At 39.6% G+C, this 18,153-nt stretch overlaps 1 protein-coding gene across 2 annotated transcripts; it reads right to left on the minus strand.

The window, feature by feature from the left end:
* Positions 1–442: 442 nt before the first annotated feature.
* On the minus strand, positions 443–16,000 carry trak1b (trafficking protein, kinesin binding 1b). Of its 2 annotated transcripts, none has more exons than XM_008421467.2 (17): positions 15,848–16,000; positions 14,823–14,899; positions 13,394–13,510; positions 13,208–13,308; positions 12,735–12,840; positions 12,578–12,656; positions 12,352–12,482; positions 12,190–12,264; positions 11,970–12,107; positions 11,823–11,899; positions 11,099–11,347; positions 10,755–11,023; positions 9,206–9,324; positions 8,437–8,650; positions 6,054–6,159; positions 3,853–3,978; positions 443–2,334 (listed from the first exon to the last, which is right to left on the minus strand). In XM_008421467.2, exons 1-17 carry the CDS (start codon positions 15,987–15,989, stop codon positions 1,752–1,754), a joined length of 2,709 nt encoding a protein of 902 aa, XP_008419689.1. In that variant the 5' UTR covers positions 15,990–16,000; the 3' UTR covers positions 443–1,751. The 2 variants fall into 2 exon arrangements, with proteins under 2 accessions (XP_008419689.1, XP_008419688.1); XM_008421466.2 differs by having other exon boundaries at positions 10,755–11,026; positions 15,848–15,999.
* Between the last annotated feature and the right edge of the window lie 2,153 nt (positions 16,001–18,153).

An 18,153-nucleotide genomic window follows, 5' to 3' on the forward strand; every position in this document is an offset into this window, starting at 1 on the left:
AAACAAACTGCATTTCAGTACAGTGGAATAGAGGAAGAAAGGCATAATGTAGCGCCTCAGTAGCTGGAAACAGCCAAACAGTGGGAGTGCACTTGTCTAAGATATGTGTGGGATTTTGTGGATTCCAGAGTGGGAGTGCTACATCTAGCCAGCAGACTCGTCGGCCTCCAAAGCAGGGTTGTTGGTGGATGTGGCTATAATTTTGTTCTGGTGGGTTGCTTGACCTTCTTATATAAACAAAAGTTACATAAAAAAAAAAAATCGGTCATTTTTCAGTCGTTTTGTAATAATTTAGCAGTTAGCCCCTGTGAGCTACGTCTTAAAATTAGCATGCTAACGTGCTAGCAGTGACAGTCCCAAGCCTTTTCTTGTTAATACATGTACCGAAATAATTACTCTCCAACAAGAATGCTTAATCCTTAAATTATAAGCTGTTTATTTATTGTTTTGAGAAAACCAGGACGTACTTTGGATTAGCTTCAAAAGGTCAAGGCCTCACAGTGGAAGTGAGAAGCTTCTAGCTAATTAAAAATATTTAGATGCCAAGCGCAGAAGTATTGCACTGCAGTCCACCACAAAATAATAAGAGTTGTAGTATTTCATGAGCTTTTGGCATAAATGCTACTTTAAAACTTTTAGAGGTTTCGATCAGTCAGTATCTTTCCTGCAGAAAATAGGTGATCTTTATCTTAGCATAGGCTATTTACAGAAAAGTCTTTAATTTATGTACACAGAAGAGCCACATGATCTGTGGTGTGTAGCATTGATCCCACGCGTTAAACACAAAACGACAAACCTACGCACACCAGTCCAAATAAACCAGCTGATTGACAAATGAGACATGGTAAAAATCAAGGACAACGTTTTGTTTTGGACGCCTCATAAGCTTTGCAGTGAGTAAGTGAATCTGGAGAAACTCAACATGCTGTTGTGATAATGGACTCCAGACAACCAAAGTCTTTTATTGTGAAAATTGCTTGCTTCCTTCAAGTTTTCTGCAGTTGTTCCGCTCCAGGTTTTCATATCATCCAACAAATGTTGATTTAAACCAAATTAAATTAAATACAAAAAGCTATTTTTAAATGTTGATTTCAATTATCAAGAGAAGCAAGCTATCTAAACCAACATCACTCTGTATGAAAATTTAAGTCCTTTTCTTGTTTAACCATGAATTAACTAAAATAACTTACCATTTCTGGAAAGCTAGGTTAAATTTCAAGCCGTTGGCGCCAAGAATATTTCCTGATGCTGTGGATATAGCTAAAACCTGAAGCACTACATAGACTTCTGTCAGGTAGAAAAGATGCCAACTCAGAAGCCGGTAAGGAAATTAACTACTTCCTGCTGACAGCAAGAATTTACAGGTCGTAACCTCCGACCAGAAACCTCACATCAAAAATCTGAACGAGCCGAATACCGTATAGAAAAAAACAAATGACTAAACTTTCCTGATGATTCCTGAAATTGAATCATGAATCAAATTTGATATCATGCAGGTCATTAAAGAGATTTTTTTTAATTCAGGAACACAAAAGTAAAACTGCTTTTACATTGAATGGTTGAAATGTACGTATTAACTAGACTTTTATCTCTTTAAATTAATTTCCCTTTATTTCAGGCATGTATAGCGTTAGGGATGAAATTCAAGTAGAACTGCCGTGGAGATTTTTGTTGTTTACAGTTGGTACCCTGCAGGCGACCGCTCAGCAGCCGGTCCGGTTCCTGCCCTCCTCACTCAGCAGCAGTGCGGACTATTCCTGGGGCCCCGGGGCCTTCATGGCCATGCTGGCGCCAACCATAGCCGGGTAGCTCCTGTTCCTTCTCATTCCATCCGGCCCAAAGGGGGACCCAGACCTGCGCAGCCCCCCCAGGGGCCCCAGGAGGGGACTGGGGCTCGCTGCCCTGCCTCCGGCCACGCCCAGCCGCTTCACCTTGTCCAACAGGTTGAGGTTGTGGACGGCCACGCTGACGTCCGTTTGGCTCTCGCAGTCCCTCGCTCTCTGCCGGCCTCTCGTCCCCGTCACCTCCTTCAGGATGGAGCGCGCCGGCTTGGATGCCAGGAAGTTGTCGTACGACGGGCTCTTGAAGTCGAAACCCTCGGAGGTCGTGGCGGCCGAGGCGCCGGGCCTCGTCGGGGAGTTTGGAGGCGTGGCGGGTCGCAGGTGTTCGGCGTTGGATGCCCTGTTGGGGGCGATGGAGGTGCTGAACAGAACTCCTCCGGTGCCTTGGCTGTACTCCAGGCCCTGGCTCTGGTGGTACATGGCCGCTGAGATCCCCCTCTCCTGCAGGAGGCGCACTAACCCCAGGGAAGTGCTGGTGGTGCGCGTTCCATCTCTAAACGGACAGGACCAAGAAATATTGAACTTTCTTTTCTTTTTTCTTTTTTTTTTACATATTAACTGATTCTTAAATCAAAACAGATTAATGTGAAATACTTTGAAAAAAAGCGTAGATCTTTTTATGTTGTACAACCACAAACCTAAATGAATTTTTTGGGGATATTTTGTTATATATAGTCACACAAAGTGAGAAGAAAATGTTAATAAATTTATTTGATCCATTTATTATTTTAAAACCTTAAATGTCATTTGTGCAGACTTTTAATTTAATCTGATGTTATGTTTGATTTGTTTTTCCTATGTGATTTTTGAAAGGTGCTGTACAAATAAAATTCTACTTACTTTCTTACTTACTTCTTACAGAACAATATATTTTTAAAAAGTGTCCTTGATAATGTGGCTATGTATGCAGCACCAAAGCGACTAATCATATTAACAGAGATTAATTATTGCTGAAATAATTGTCAGCCAATTTAGTAATCGATTAATCGTTACAGAAGCCATACACACTCAAAAAAACGTCATTTGCTGAAAGAACAAAACACTCAGAGTAGTAATTAATACAAAACTGGACAAAAGATAGATACGTGTTAGATTTAAGACAAAATGAACAGATTTGTCTGTAAATCTGTTGTACCCAAAATTTGTTGCTTTAGCTTCACTCGATTCAAATTCTGTAAAAAAAAAAAAAAAAAACTAAAATCTATTAAGTACTTTTTGGCTGTGAATTATTAATTGGTTAATAAAAAATATAGATATAAAAAATCATGAATCAAAATTAGCTGTACATCGTACTGTAAACTGTGTTGATGTCAAGTCGAGCAGAAAGGTTTGAGCTTTTCACATGTTGATGTTACAAGTATTTGATTCAGCTGCAGAGGCCTCCGAGAGATCCATAAAAACATTTTCTTGTTTTTATGGATTTGTTCTTAAGCAAACTTCTGCTCTCAAAAGCTGGATTATTATTGAATTTAAGTGAGTTCTGGAGCAATTGTTTTCACTGGATTTTATTGATGGGTATCAAAGTAAAGTGGGAGTAAATACAAATGCGTACCATGATTAAATGTCAAAAGCCTGTATGGCTTTCTCCCCACCTTACATTTTCATATAACTTTGCGTTGCTCTGCCATGTTAAAATGTGGGGCAAAAAAGTGTCACTCAGTAAATTTAATATTTATAGAATAAATACTGGCAGCCTATCCATAAAAAATAACTGTGTGTAGTTTGTTTTTTTATATCGATTATATAAAATTGTAATTATTTATTAGTTGCATTTTACTTATTTCAACACAAATACTATCAAATCAAAATTACTAAACATATTTTACCACACATTTCTGCACAAGGAATTGTGCCACAGAAATATAAAGTCAATCATTTTTACTTAAACTAGAAGTTCTTAAGATCTGTTCAGTTATATTAATTGTAACTTAGTTGCCACAATATTTTTTCAAGTAGACAATTGTCACACTTTTCTGAGACGCAGTTTAATTTGAAACAGTTTCATCCTTGCCTCAGGTTGGTGGATGATTCAGAGGGCCTGAGGCTGAGCCTGCGTGGCGTGCAGGGCGTGGCAGCGGGCGTTCCCCACAGGCTGCTGGTCATCACACAGGAAGACGACGTGGAGACGGGGTTTTGACTAGCAGGAACGACAGCAACAGACCAACTTAACACCAAAAAATCAGCGACTTCACTGGCATTTAACAGCCCGCGCTACAGCCAAACAGCAGAAAGAGCCAACCAGTGAGCATTCACATGCATTATTGAGCAACTAAATGTTGGTTATTCATAACAGACAGCAGAAAACAGCTGGGGAGTGTACTTACACTGTATTTAACGTGTCAGTTCAGTAAATAAAATACATCATTTGAACAAGACAAGGGAGCCATTGTCTGGATCATTATTAGGACATTACGGTCGTTCTGGCAGAAAAGGAAAACAGTGGTTAAGTCTGAAATTATTCATACCCCTGGCAGTTTTATGTGCAAACTAGAACATTTCTGAAGAAATTTAAACGGGGCCTGCCAAAGTGTGCCTGTCGGTTGGAACCCAGTGTTCTGATGCTGTGTTCCAACCGACGGGCAACTAAAATTAGTTGAGTGATGGGCACCCGTCACCCAACAATGATGCTAATTTGATGCTAAAAATTGATAACTATCTTTAGCAGCAAATTGGCTTTTTTTTTTTAGCAGTGATGCTAATTTTTTTTATCATTGATACTACTGAGTACAATGTACTCAATAGCATGTGGAGAGTCACAAGCATGTGGAGCAACATGGACTTTCTCCATTCAGTATGTTAAAATTAGTGTATAATCTAAAATTATCCAAAATGTTAATTTTAGGCTAAATGCTGGCATTCGAACATTTAACACAAAAATAAAAATCAGATTTATACTTCGTGGCAGTTTGTTACTAGAAAAAAAATGCTTATCTCTTAACAGGAAATAACAAGTAATATTGTTTATGAAACATCGTCTCTTGAAATATTGCTTATCTGCTTAAACACAAGAAATTTAGTTGGTAAATTTTGCAAAGGTAAACATCAAATGTTTATTTTGTGGTACTTGGTTACCAGAAAAAGCGCTCATCTCTTAGCAACAGATTATCAACAAATATTGTTATTGTTCAAAAACACAAGATTTCTTATGCTCTTTTGAAACACTACTTATCTCATGCTGCTAACTACGCAAAAGAATTTGCAGTCGGTGAATTTTGCAGAAAAGTTAAAAATATATATTTTTGTCATTGGTGGTGAATATATTATTGAAGAGACATTCAACACAAAAGTAAAAATCAGATATTTTCTTGGTAACCAGAAACACGCTTATCTCTTAGCAACAGATTAACAACAAATATTGTTATTGTTGAAAAACTATATATTTTACACTACTAATTACTTGACAAAAATTTTGCAGTTGGTGTTTTTTTTTTAGAAAAGTGATTTTTTTTTTTTTGTCATTGGAGGTAAATGTATTGAAAAACAGACATTCAACACAAAAGTCTGATACTTTGTGGATACTTTGTGTGATACTACCAGATAACGCGCTTGTCTCATAGCAACAGATTAACAACAAATATTGTTATTGTTGAAAAACTATATATTTTACACTACTAACTACTTGACAAGAATTGTGCAGTTGGTTAATTTTTTAGAAAAGTGATTTTTTTTTGTCATTGGTGGTGAATGTATTATTGAACAGACATTCAACACAAAGTAAAAATTGGACGTTTACTTCGTTGCACTTGGTTACCAGAAAACGTGCTCATCTCTTAGCAACAGATTAACAACAAATATTATTGTTCAAAAAACGTAAGATTTATTCTGCTCTTTTGAAACACTACTTATCTTACGCTGCTAACTACTTAAGAAGAAATGTGCGGTTGGTGAATTTGGCAGAAAACCGAAAAATATTTTATTTCATTTTTTTGTCATTGGTGGTAAATAAATTATAAAACAAGAGTTTGTTGCCAATAAAAATTGCTCCATTAATTAATGAGATAAATATATTCTTTTAAATAAATGTAAAAAAGGGAGAATTAATTTCTCTTATACTGTGTTACCATCTTTGGAGAGATGCATATCCCATTTTCTATCAGAAACAAACTTTTTGGTTGAATGAAAATGACTTGAAATCTAAATCTGCCAGCAGTGTGAATAATATGGTTCATAACTTTATTATCCACTGTGACATTGACATCGGATGGTCCTTACCTTGGTGTGACGCGTGTCTGCTCATCTGTTGGATGGAGGATCCGACACGTTGTGAAGGTGTAAGTGGAGCTGGTGTGGGCCATGCATTTTCCTGGATAGTATGCAGCTAAAAGTCACAGAAAACAGATTAGAAATTAATTTTTAACACAAATGACACTAGCTTGTGTTAAAAGATTATGTCAACATACAGTTTTGTGGCACGATTCCACATGGTAGGAGAACCAAAACATGGACAGAACTCTCACTTTTATAGGCTTAAATGTGACTGTACACACCGCCTGAAACTCCTGCACTAATTTCACAGTTTGTTCTTATTGTTATACCACCATAACACTTATACAAATATAGCATACATTCAATAGAATGTCTGTTTTTCTAAGTAAAAGTCACTCCTGTATCACATGTCTATGCATTCAACAATCTGGCAAACACAATGCAATGGCCAACTAAACCAAGTTGCCAGCAATCTTTTTTTTTGGGGGGGGGATGTCAAAATTTATATTCCAAAACATTATATCCCTCATATGTGTCTCATCTCTGCCATGAAATGTATGTCAATTTGACTTCTCTTAGATTAGCCCCCATGTTGCGCTATGGAAACGCTCTGTCTACACCAGTGTTTTTCAACCTTTTTTGAGCCAAGGTACATTGTTTTAATTGAAAAAATCACGAGGCACAACACCAACCAAAAATGCAAACAAAGATATTCTGTAGCGGCCTATATTAAATATATAGTCATTCTTATCAAAGTGTCTTGAATAGGAATCAAATAAACACAAAAAATTATTTTTTAATCATATTTTACATTTCTTATTTCAAATTGCACTTAACACGTCCACTTCAAAAATACACCTGAACAGTGTCACAACAACGTGATCTTCAATTTAAAGTTGTAGAAAACTTCAAAGTGTTTTACAAACTAATCCACGAGCATTCTTTTAGGCGGAATACAGAAAATAATTCTTATTCTGAAAGAAGCAATAATATTTGGGAAAGATTTCACTATTACAATATGAAGAGTTGCATGTACAAAATGTCAATATCTGTACATTTTACCCACCTAGTGTGAAACTTGTGCATGTTTGGATGAAAACAGCTGATTTCCTGGCAGAAATTGAAGAAAGACAAAGCTCTTCCTCAACATCTCTGTCTCTCTCTGGTTTTAGTTTTTATAGTAGCCAGACTAGAGAAACTCACTTCACACAGAYATGTTGTGGGAAATGGACCCATGTTCTTTCCAACCCAACTACTGCTGAGCTTCTCTGTCTTTTCCATCACTGTCTTGCTAGATACGATGCTCTCACCTCTACCTGTAATATTCATGCATCACTAATTCTCTTGTTGTAATGTAAAATGCTCTGTACCTACTGCCATCTAGTGGTAAGAAAATTACATGATTGCGCCGCTAGTCACTACTACAGCAGAGACACTCAAAAATGGCATTATTTACAGATAATTAATTCATTTTCAAAAATCTTTTAAAACCACTTACTGTATTTTCCGGACTATAGTGCGCACCATACTATAAGCCGCAACTTTAAATTTTTTGGAAACAAACAAAAAACTGGAAAGCTGCTATAAGCCGCTGGTATCTCTGCTGCTCTCAGGAGAGGGCAGCAGAGGGCTGCGTCCTAATAAATCTGCTGGATATATTAAGGACGCAGCACTCCGTCTCCAAAGCCGAACCATGGTTTCGTTCACGCTGAGCTTAGTGCAGCGGCTCTATTTCCCTCCTGTAGTGCCAGATCGACAGCCCTCAACTTAAAAGCTGCATCATATGAGTTTGAAAACATTTTTCCGTCGTGCCTGCTGCTAGCATGTGCTTGTTCTAAATGAAAATTAGCGCGTTCTTCTTTGATTTACAATTTTGACTTCCAATGATTTACTTCCTGCTAATGAACCTCCTGGTGGTTGAAAAAAATCCACAGAAAAGCCACACCGGGCTACAAGCTGCATTGTTCAAAGCTTAGGAAAAAAGTAGCGGCTTATAGTCTGGAAAATATGGTACCGTAGGTGAAATTGGATAATTTCCACTGACGATCACTCATGGCACACTTAGTGTGGTGCGGCACAGTGGTTGAAAAACACTGGTCTACACTAATGAAGATTCACTCATCTAATGACTGAATGCTTTGAGTTAGGAATAGGCAGTTTGTAGTATCATTGTTTGTTCTGAATATTTTTTAATAAGAATTGTGTTTTATCTTGATATTGAAAAAAAATTAACTCATATTTACAGTGGAATTGTTACTTTTTCAATTTTTTTCTATGGCTCCATGAGAGCCTCTAAAAATATCCACACATCTGACAAAAGGTTAGTCCTGAAATGTCCTTTTTGAGACTTTTTCTCTTTCATTCCCATGAATGTTCTGGTCATCCTCACCCAGCGCATCGGTGTTGCTAAGATGCGGAGACGGGGATGGGGAAGGCGGAGACGGGGGGCCGAGGTTGCATGGGGGCTGCCTGAGGTTGGCGTCCCCGGTGCTGGAGATGGCGGGCACAGCCGGTGAGGCCGTAGAGGAGGAGGAGCAGGTGGGCAGATTCTGGAAGTACTGCTCTCCTGGTTCATCCTCCTCGAAACCGCCCCATGGGTACACCTGATGCAACAGAGGAGGACCCAGGTCAAATCAGAACCTGCAGCATGTTTAGTTTGTGGGGAGGGAGGGTCGTGGGCCGCACAAAATCACTCCAGGGCCCGCAAATGGCCCCCAGGCCACAGTTTGGAAAACCTGGGTTTTATTTTTGGGTTATTACATGACATTATAATAAATATACAGAGAATCTTGTGACTGTAACATGAAAAAAGAGAAAACATCCAGTGGCTACGAATCCGTTTGTAGTGTATAATCTAGAAATCCTTCAGTAAATTTACTGTGGTCTTTGGTTTTCTGGGGCGGAGTAATTATCCTTTCCTGACTTTCTTTCCTTTTTTAAAATATATATATATTTTAGCCAACAATATAACAAAAATATTATGGGATGACCACCTTGTCTTTCATATACAAAGGTAGGGACAAGAAAACACAACCAGTTTACATCAGACTATTTTCACCTACCAGTTTATAACTACCTCCACAGTAAATCACACACACACACACACACACACACACACACACACACACACACACACACACACACACACACACACACACCTGTTCCAGCTCCAGCTCAAGGGGCCGGTAGCCCTTAGGCACGACGCCGGGCCTGGCGTCCAGGATCACACCGAGGTGAGGCTGAGCTAGCTGCTGCCACTGATGCAAGATGGCCGAACCTGGAGGACAGACACGAAGAAAACTGCAAAACCTTGCAAACACAATCAGCTGGAGGAATACTTCCATTCTCCAAAACAAATAGAATAATTCTTAGTGTTCCCCCTAATACTCTGCCGTGTGATATTCTACAGTATCTAATTAAATCATAAAAATATAACCCATAATGTTTTTAAATTTAATTATATGATCATATTACTGTTATATGTATGTGAAATAATAGTAAGATGTGAAGAGAAAGTGAAAACGACAACATTTGCAGACAGAAAGATGGCAAACAAGCAGAATGAAAAGCAGAAAAATCATAAAAATGAAGTGAAATGGAAGCAAAAAGTAGACTGAGACAATAAGTTTATTAACGAAATCACAAAAAGCAAGAGAAGAAATGACAGAGCAAACGTGCAGACATGAAAGAAACAACAAAACAAGAGGAAATCACTGAATTACTAATATAAACTTTTCTAAATCATTCTGAGCTGTTTTCTTTCAAATAGATGAAACTTAGATTTGGACTTTGTGTAAAAGAAGGATCATATTTATTAAAGCTATCTCTGGTATAATTATTGCACCTTGAAAAAAATAAACAAGTCTTTAATATACCGTTAATGCCCAATATAAACTTCTAACTACTGCTGTATGTGCCCAGTATGTTTATACAAAACAGTGGTCTATAATATAAAACCATAAAACATGCTAGAAGTTCAAAATGAGCGGGTTTTACGAGCTTTGCCACACTTTCATGTTCAATAACTTCTTTCTACCATCAGAGGGCAGCACAGTCCTCCAGCAGGCAGCGCTGCCAAGAGCTTCTGTACAGTAAAACAATGAAACATCAGCTGTTGATTAAAAACAGCAGGAGAAGGATAAAATCATTTTTAATGGAAAGGTTACCGATCTTTATGCTCTTTCTATGTTTGGTTAGTTTTCTTTACAGGTCAGAAATAATTAAGTGAACATTAAATCACAACAGACCAGTTTGAAAAAGTGACCACATCACTTTTTCAAACTACTTACTGGTGCGTGCGTGCATGCGTGTGTGTGCGTGTGTGTGTCTACAGCCACCCTCTGGGCTGTGGCTCTTTGTAGTAGCTGCCATATTTGTGGTGATGCATCAGAGACCAGAAGGAGTTGAAGAGCATCAGCGGCATAGGCCTCTCCTTCTTCTCCTTGGCACTCCTCCTCTTCCTGCCGCCGGCTCTATCCCTTGCCCACCTTCTTCCTCTCTCCCGCTCCACCCCTGCTATAGTTCTCTTGGCCCAGCCCCACACCCTTTCACCCTCGAGCATTCGCCCGTGCCGACCCTCGCACCTCCTTTCTGTGTCCATCCCCCAGCCCCACTTGCTCCCTTTCTTGGTTCCGACGCCCCGGTGGCGCTCGGCTTCCCAGCTCCTGCCTGCCTTGCAGCTGCTTCCTCGCTCGCTTCCCCCCTCACCTTCGAGCGGCTTGACGATCTGTAGCTTGTCGGGGAGGTACGGCCCCCGGGAGGCCCACAGGTTCAGGTTTCCAAGCGACATGATGCTGTCGGAAGGGGTCAGCACGTTGTCGTGGTCGAGGGGTCCGTGCACTCTGCCCCGTCGCCGCTCTCTCTCCTCTTCGAAGAAGCGTCTCTCGCTCAGGTTGTTTTGTCGGCGCAGAGACAGGCGGCGCAGGGCCAGCCGCAGGTCCTCTGCCCCGCTCGCCTTCTTCTCTCTGCACTCTAAGTTGCTGAAAGAGACAAAACCACTTAGGAGCACGAGGACAACAGCTTAGCCTCAACGTCTTCTGGCTGCCACTCACTTGTCCTGATTGGATGCTGTCTCCATGAGGATGGTCTGGGTGCGGTTGTCATAGGCGACGCCGTCTCCGCCGATGTCCCCGCCAAACATGGCAGAGTGAGGCGTGGAGAGGCCGCTGGACTGGGGAGACGTCCGAGTGGACAGTGATTGGTTGGAGCCCGGGATGTTGGAGTTGGTCGGAGTGAGCGAGCGCTGGCGAACGGTTTGGTTCACACTCTTCACCGTCTCAAACACGCGCTTCCGGTGGATCCTGCACACACAAGAGTCTCACTCTGTACACTGAAGCCTTCACATGACAACATAAGCAAGTCAAGTTTGTTAGAACATTTCAGCAACAATGAGGTTCAAAGTGCTTTACAACACAGAAATATAATACAGTAAGCAATTATAAAATAAGCAATAAACATAATGCTATCATCCAAATTATCAAGCAAATACACATCAAATATATGAATCAATGTTCCAGTTACTAGGAATCAAAGGTAACTGAAAGCAAGAACCTATTTTTAAGGAACTCAGTGTTTTGGCATCTTTACAATTATCTGGAAGTTTGTTCAAGATTTGTGGTGTATAGAAGCTGAATGCTGTTTCTCTATGTTTGGTTCTGGTTCTAGGGATGCAGAGCAGACCACATCCAGAAGACCTGAGTACTCTTGGAGGCTGGTACAACCACTACCAGCAGAGGGCAGAGTGATCATAGTGGGGAGTACCCAAATCATACGTACTTCTGCTCTTCACACTCAGGATCGTCCAGACTCAACTCCTTCCTCATCGTTCCCTCGATCTCCGCCGCCAGAGAATCCTGAAAGACGGAGACTCTTTAAGCGACAGATTCTCCTGTCGTCTGCCGATCTGCAGATAATCCCCCTCACCATTGGGTAGAGACCCAGCGGGTGGTAGCGTCGGGGAGTTCCTGCAGGATAGTTCCTGTTCCTCAGATTCTTAAGCTCCTCCTGGGCTTCATGCAGCATCTCGATACACTCTGAGTATTTCTCCTCTAGCTCCTGCAGCTGTTGTGTTGCAGTTCTCACAATCAATTTTTGAAAGCTCTCTACAATAGCTAAATTATGACTGCAAAAACCTGAAAGTTACCTCTGCTGTAAGCTGCCTCTGAGCGTCCTTTGCTGCCACTAGGTGCTGAGATAGCTCCTCATTTTCAACAGCCAGCTGCACGAACAGTTACAGGTTTGACTTGGCTCCGCAGGAGTACAATATTTAGAAAAGTAGTTTTAAATTGGAAACCTGTATACTCACAGATTTAGCCTTCTTTTGGAGATCTACTATCTGAGAGAGGAGGTGCGTGATCTCCTCCTGCTGACGGGAGGCATCCTCGGTTTTCCGAGCCAACTCCTCGGCGATAGCGGAGATCTGCAGACTGGACAGCCCTGGTAGAATACGTTGTTAGAGACAAAGATATGTGCACAGAGTTGCAGAGCGGCAGTAACGTGAAAGTGTTACGGGGAGGAGACACAAAACTTACGGAGCTCCTTAACACAGTCGCTGACAAGCTGCTGCTCCTTTTCTTCATACGTTTCTGTCTCTGACTTAAGATGGCTGGCCTGCGCAGAATCAGTGATCAGTGATTTAGTAGCACATGTTGCATGTACGTTGTGCAGTTAGTGGGCTTTATGCTGCACCTCTGAGCGAAGTGACAGGTTCTCCTCTTCTAGCTCTTTGAGTTTCCTCTGGAGCGTGTCACTAAGAAAGACTCCTGAAGCTGTTTCTGCTTTACTCTTCTTGCCTCTTTTGGAGAAAGAAAAAAGTAAACTGATTAATTCATAGGCAACATCCCTCGTTTCTCCTTCTCTCTCTACTCATACCTCTTTAAAACCCTTCTTTATCCCACTCATCCCCCTGAAAACTTATTCAATTGTCTGTATTCTTCTCTTTATATGTGTTCCTCTTTACAGACACTTCTTTATCACACTCATCCCTCCTTTGTCACCCTTCATCCCTTTTTCATCGTCTGCAATCCCTCTCTTTACATTTGTTCCCCTTTAGAACTCATCCCTCCTTTATCATCCTCCATTCCTACTCATCACTCTTTACAATAAATAGGGTCTAAATTACTACTACAGTTAAAAATGGAAAGCAAATCATTGATGCTGACGTGGGGGAAGCGGCGGACTCGTCCTCACACTCCTCTGCTGCGTTGGTGTAAAACTGAAGCAGCTCGTCCTTCAGGTTGAGCTCATGGTGAAGCTGGGCCACCTGGAGGAGGGAAAATGTTCTTCAGACCACTTGGCTCAACCCCATTGCAGCAGATAAAGACCAGAGTGTGTTTGTAATACAGAACCTCCTCAGTGATCTGCCCCACTTGCTCCTCCAGGTAGTCATTCTGTTCAGTCAGAGTTCGGTTCTTCTTGAGAAGAGACTGGCCGATCTTTGCAGCCAGTTCCAGGTCTCTCTCTTTCTGTTAGATGGAGGGCAAATGATTTCGTAGTTTAGGTCATTAAGTATATAAGGGATACACGATATATCTGCGCTAACATCGGATATCGGCCGATGTTTGCAGTTTTTTTAAATTATCGGTATCGGTCCGAAAAATAAAACTGGGCCAATATTAGCGATCAATATTTATTTCCATACTGTTGCCATTTGTTTCTGAAGAGTAATAGAGGACTTTGGTTGTATTATATTTGTTTGGTCATGTGAGGGTGATAGTGATGCAGCAAAGGATTATGGGGCGTTTCACTGAGGAAGAAAAGTAGCAGGGAAGTCAGTGGTGTGGTCGTTTTTTTTCAAGGTGTTGAAAGGGTAATGAAATATACATAATATCGGTAAATATCGGTTATCGGCCATAACGGAAATATTAATATAGGTTGTCGATATTGGCCCAGATTTTCATATCGATGGATCTCTAAAATGTCAATTCACAGAATGGAAAGACAAAAACATTTTTCTCACTGTCTGAAATGATATCAGATTAAATATTTTCCTTCATAGACTAGGCTTATGAAAAGTACATTTTCTTTTACTTTCAACAAATTGAGAAATGTAGATAATAGATAATAGATAAAATTGTGACGCTTTTGAGCAATTTTGGAAAATCAAGTTCATAATGTCAAGAATTTGAAGATTCTTATAGATTACTCCACAAGATTTGTGTGGCATCATGGGAAAATAAAATGGAATCATCCCAGATATTGGGAAGACAATTGGTTTGTCCTTAGATACAATTTCCAGATCAGTTAAGGTCCCATTCAACTGTTTAAATAATTAAACAGTTGGTCGTATTTTACAACATATGTAATGGTGTAAAACATTTCTATGCTTCAGAAACATACCAAAATACTAAAGAAAAAAAGCACACATTTCTGAATTTTGAAAAAGCATTATTATTTACCAAAAAGAAAAAATTAATTGCGACTGGTTAGGTGATCTTAACCAATCTGAAACAGGAAAAGCATAATCAGATCTAATGTCCTACTACGACTTATTGCGGACATTGTAGATAGAAAAAGGAGTAAATTTCTGCCAAAAACGGCAGTTTCTTTGTTTTTAGAAAAAACAAAGCAATTTCTGAGTTTCAAAAGTCAAAAATTGTCCACTTTTGAAACTCAGAAATGTTCGAGTTTTCTTCTAGAAATTTTTTAGATTAATCTAAGAATTTCAGAGTTTTTTGGCAGAAATGTACTCTTCCTAAATAAAATGTTATTTTAAACCTTAACTATCAGTGCAACTATGACTTAACTGAGAAGAAGAAAAAAAATCTGCTGCATTACCTCCTCCAACAGACGTGTGACAGCATCAATATCATTGTAGGTCTTTGTCATTTGGCCCACTCTGTCTGCGCACATCACTGTGGAGACACAAAACAGTGTGAAAATAACCGCGAACGCAACCGGATGAAAAAGAGCAGGAAGAAGGAGGAAGAAAACAAAACAATCTGCTAACTTCAGGAGCATCTCCTCTGAGCGCCTACAGTAAACCAGGCTACGTTGACAGGTTGCTCATACGCAGCCTGCTTTACGTAACGCACAAACGCACGAAGGCTGTGAATGATGCGTCATCTATAGGCTACAGTAGCTCCATCAGCTGTTTTATGGACGGGAATCAAAGCTAAAGTGGAGGGAGCTGTTTTCCATGGTGCACACTGCCAACTGCGCTGCCCTAGGGGCGTCTCATCTTATCGACTCCAGAGCCCAGATCGATAACATGCTGAACAGAGATATTGAATGCATTATGGTAAGCCTGTGTAATACCGTCAGTGTTAAATCTAGTTCATTAAAGCAGGTCTAGAAAGCTGGGTTTTTTTAGAAATTAAAAATAGGAAACAAGGTTTTAAATGAATTTCTTATAGGGATGGGCATTTATCGTATCGTTTATCATTTATCGCGATAAATTTCCTTTCACAATAAGATTTTTGATTTATTGTGACTCGTGTCCTAAAGAAGCGCATTACAAATGGGAATGTTTTTCAAGAGCAGTATTTATGTTTGTGGGGCTGTTATTGCTGTGGCACACAGAGTCACAGACATACAATTACCTAAAAGAATACATAAGAAATATTTTTTTGTCGTCACTGTTATAATCACAATAGTACAGCAAAATATCGTGATAAAACTTGAAGTTCATATCGTCTAATTCCATGAGTAGTTTTGCTTAGATGATCCTTTGACCTTAAGTCAGCCAAGGGTCACAAAAGTCTTTCGATGGATCTGGATGTCACAAACCATAATACCCACAAACTCTTGCAAGTAAAATTCACACACAAAACTTGGAATATTATTATAAAAATACACTTTACCTTCCTTTTCCTCCTTACAGTACCAGCCCTTCATTTCACATTCATCCCTAGCTAGTCCCTGTAGCCGGTTCTTGCTTTCCAAGTCTTCCATTTGTTTCGCGGTGATCGATGGTGCCGTGACAACTGAGGGTCCAAATCCCATTCACTTCCTACCTCTCTCTCAGCCCCAGTGCTCAGAAGTGACTGTGGTTTCAGAAACCTGATTAACCTCCGCCCACATGCGTGAGAGCGAACGTGAGGGAGGCGGAGAGACGGCAGAATGCAGCCTACTGGGGTCAAACAGAGTTAGGCTGCGCTGTGGTGATTAGATGATTTTCTTAAAGGTTTTATGGGGTCCAGCGGCCTTTGTTTGAAAGTAGTCAGACAGGAAAGTGGATCTACAGGTGTTTGTGTTTTGCTCATTCTCTTGTTTATGTTGTATAGGCCTTGTCATATACTGTTCATTTCTCTGTCTTTATTGTAGTTGTAAAGGTGTTGCCATGTACTGTATGTGAATTCCTTTTTGTTTAGTTTCTTAGTTTATCCCTGTGCTTTGTTTCTTTTACATTTGAACTGATCTATCTTAGATTTCTGTCTTTTCCCTCTTGGTTTTTAGATCTTAGCTTACACAACACGCCTTAATGCTCAAATACGATTTTTTTCTGTCGAAATACGATTTTTTTGTTGTTGCCTGGTCGTTCGTACTATGAATTGAACCCGACCGCAATGAGACTTCTTTGAGCAGAAGATGTAGATGTCACACAGCAGCGCAAAGTTTATAGAAGTAATAATGGATGGAGGTGTTAATGGATGGATTTTAAAATTATTCAGCAAGGAGAGTTGACATTTCGTCACAAAATTACAAGACAAAGGAAGCTAATAAAAAGAAAGTACAACTAATGGCAGTGACCGTTAGTAGAGCATTGACTTCTACGGAGACGTTATTTTGGATGCGTACTCAGAGCTAAGAGTGGGGGATTATAATGTGATGCACTGAGACAGACTTCTTTCATAATCATAAATTCCAGCCGTTGTTTAAGTCCAGATTCACCATTTGGCTTTTCCGGTGAAGAATTATGACGTGTCACATCAGTAACATGAACGTCAGATAAAATACAACGTCATGACTGCAGACGCCTAGAAAACAATGGGATGCGTATTTGATTTAGTTCCACAAACAGAAATGGCAAAAACTGGATGTTTTGGAGGGTGAATTAGGAATTAGCTGTGTGAACGTTGCCGTAGTTCAGCTCCCACCTTCGGTATTTAATTCCCCGTTTTTTATTTTTGGTATCTGATTTCTTCTGTTCGCTACCTGCGGTTTCCCCTGCAAGTTCATTGTATTTTATTAAAGTAATCTGCTCAACTGTAGTTTTGGGGTTTTTTTCTCTGCATTTAAGTCCTTAGTAACTTCAAACATGACAGTTAGAGACAGAGGAGCAGCTACATGCACAACTTCAAATCTCAAAACTTGGTTTCTTTTCCATGAAGGAAAACAAATGTTAATAATTATTAGAGACTTCTCTACGGCATTAAATATTCTCAGAATGTGTCAGGAGGAATCTCTCTTGATGATGTGGGCAGATTGAACTGGCTCAAGCCCCCAGGCAGCTGCTGGAAACAGATACAACTACATATTGGAAATCTGTGCCACATTACTGTCTGTTTTACATTCCGTTAAACATAAAGATTGTTCCTGGAAACATTCCCTGTTAGGAGTCACAGATGCTCTGTAACAGGGAAAACAGAGATCCAGATTTTTTGTGGTGTTGCTTCAACATAAGAATTTTTACAGAAACAAGTGTATTTTTATTTATATATATATTTCAGCATTATTTTTCTTTATTTTCTAGATGTTTCTCTTTTTCAGTTTAAATTAAATGTTATATTTTATAAGACTGTAGATGGTCATTGGATGATGCTGGTATTGATACAGACCAGGGGTCTGTAACCTGAAAGAAACATAAAGTTATGAAGATTTTTTTTATGGAATTAAATTTGAATCTCCACTACAGAATGACACTAAAATGATTTGCAGTCATTTTCTTTCCATTATATTGAAAAAAATTTTTTGTTTGTTTTTAGAATTCTTTTTATAAGTCTCAACATCCCATAGAAGAAACTGTAAAGCATTTATTTTAAAGTTTATCGTCTATCGTTGTAAAATAGTAGTTACAACGATAAAAATGACAATAAGAACTATTTCTTACATATTTGTTAGGTAACTGTATGGCTGTGACTGGGTGCCACACAGGGGTGAAAGTAGTTTTAAATTCTTGGGGGTACTATGACAAAAAAAAAAAAAAAAACATAAAAATTTTTATATA

Source organism: Poecilia reticulata, linkage group LG11 (assembly GCF_000633615.1).
Source record: "Poecilia reticulata strain Guanapo linkage group LG11, Guppy_female_1.0+MT, whole genome shotgun sequence".
Lineage (NCBI taxonomy): Eukaryota > Metazoa > Chordata > Actinopteri > Cyprinodontiformes > Poeciliidae > Poecilia > Poecilia reticulata.

Coding starts and splice junctions, on each gene's coding strand:
- trak1b (XM_008421466.2), bottom strand. CDS start 15,989: ATGGGATTTGGACCCTCAGTTGTCACGGCACCATCGATCACCGCGAAA. Junction 13,309..13,393: donor TGGGGCAGATCACTGAGGAG/GTTCTGTATTAC, acceptor TCCCTCCTCCAG/GTGGCCCAGCTTCACCATGA. Junction 9,325..10,754: donor GATCGTCAAGCCGCTCGAAG/GTGAGGGGGGAA, acceptor TCTGTCCTCCAG/GTTCGGCCATCTTGCATCAG.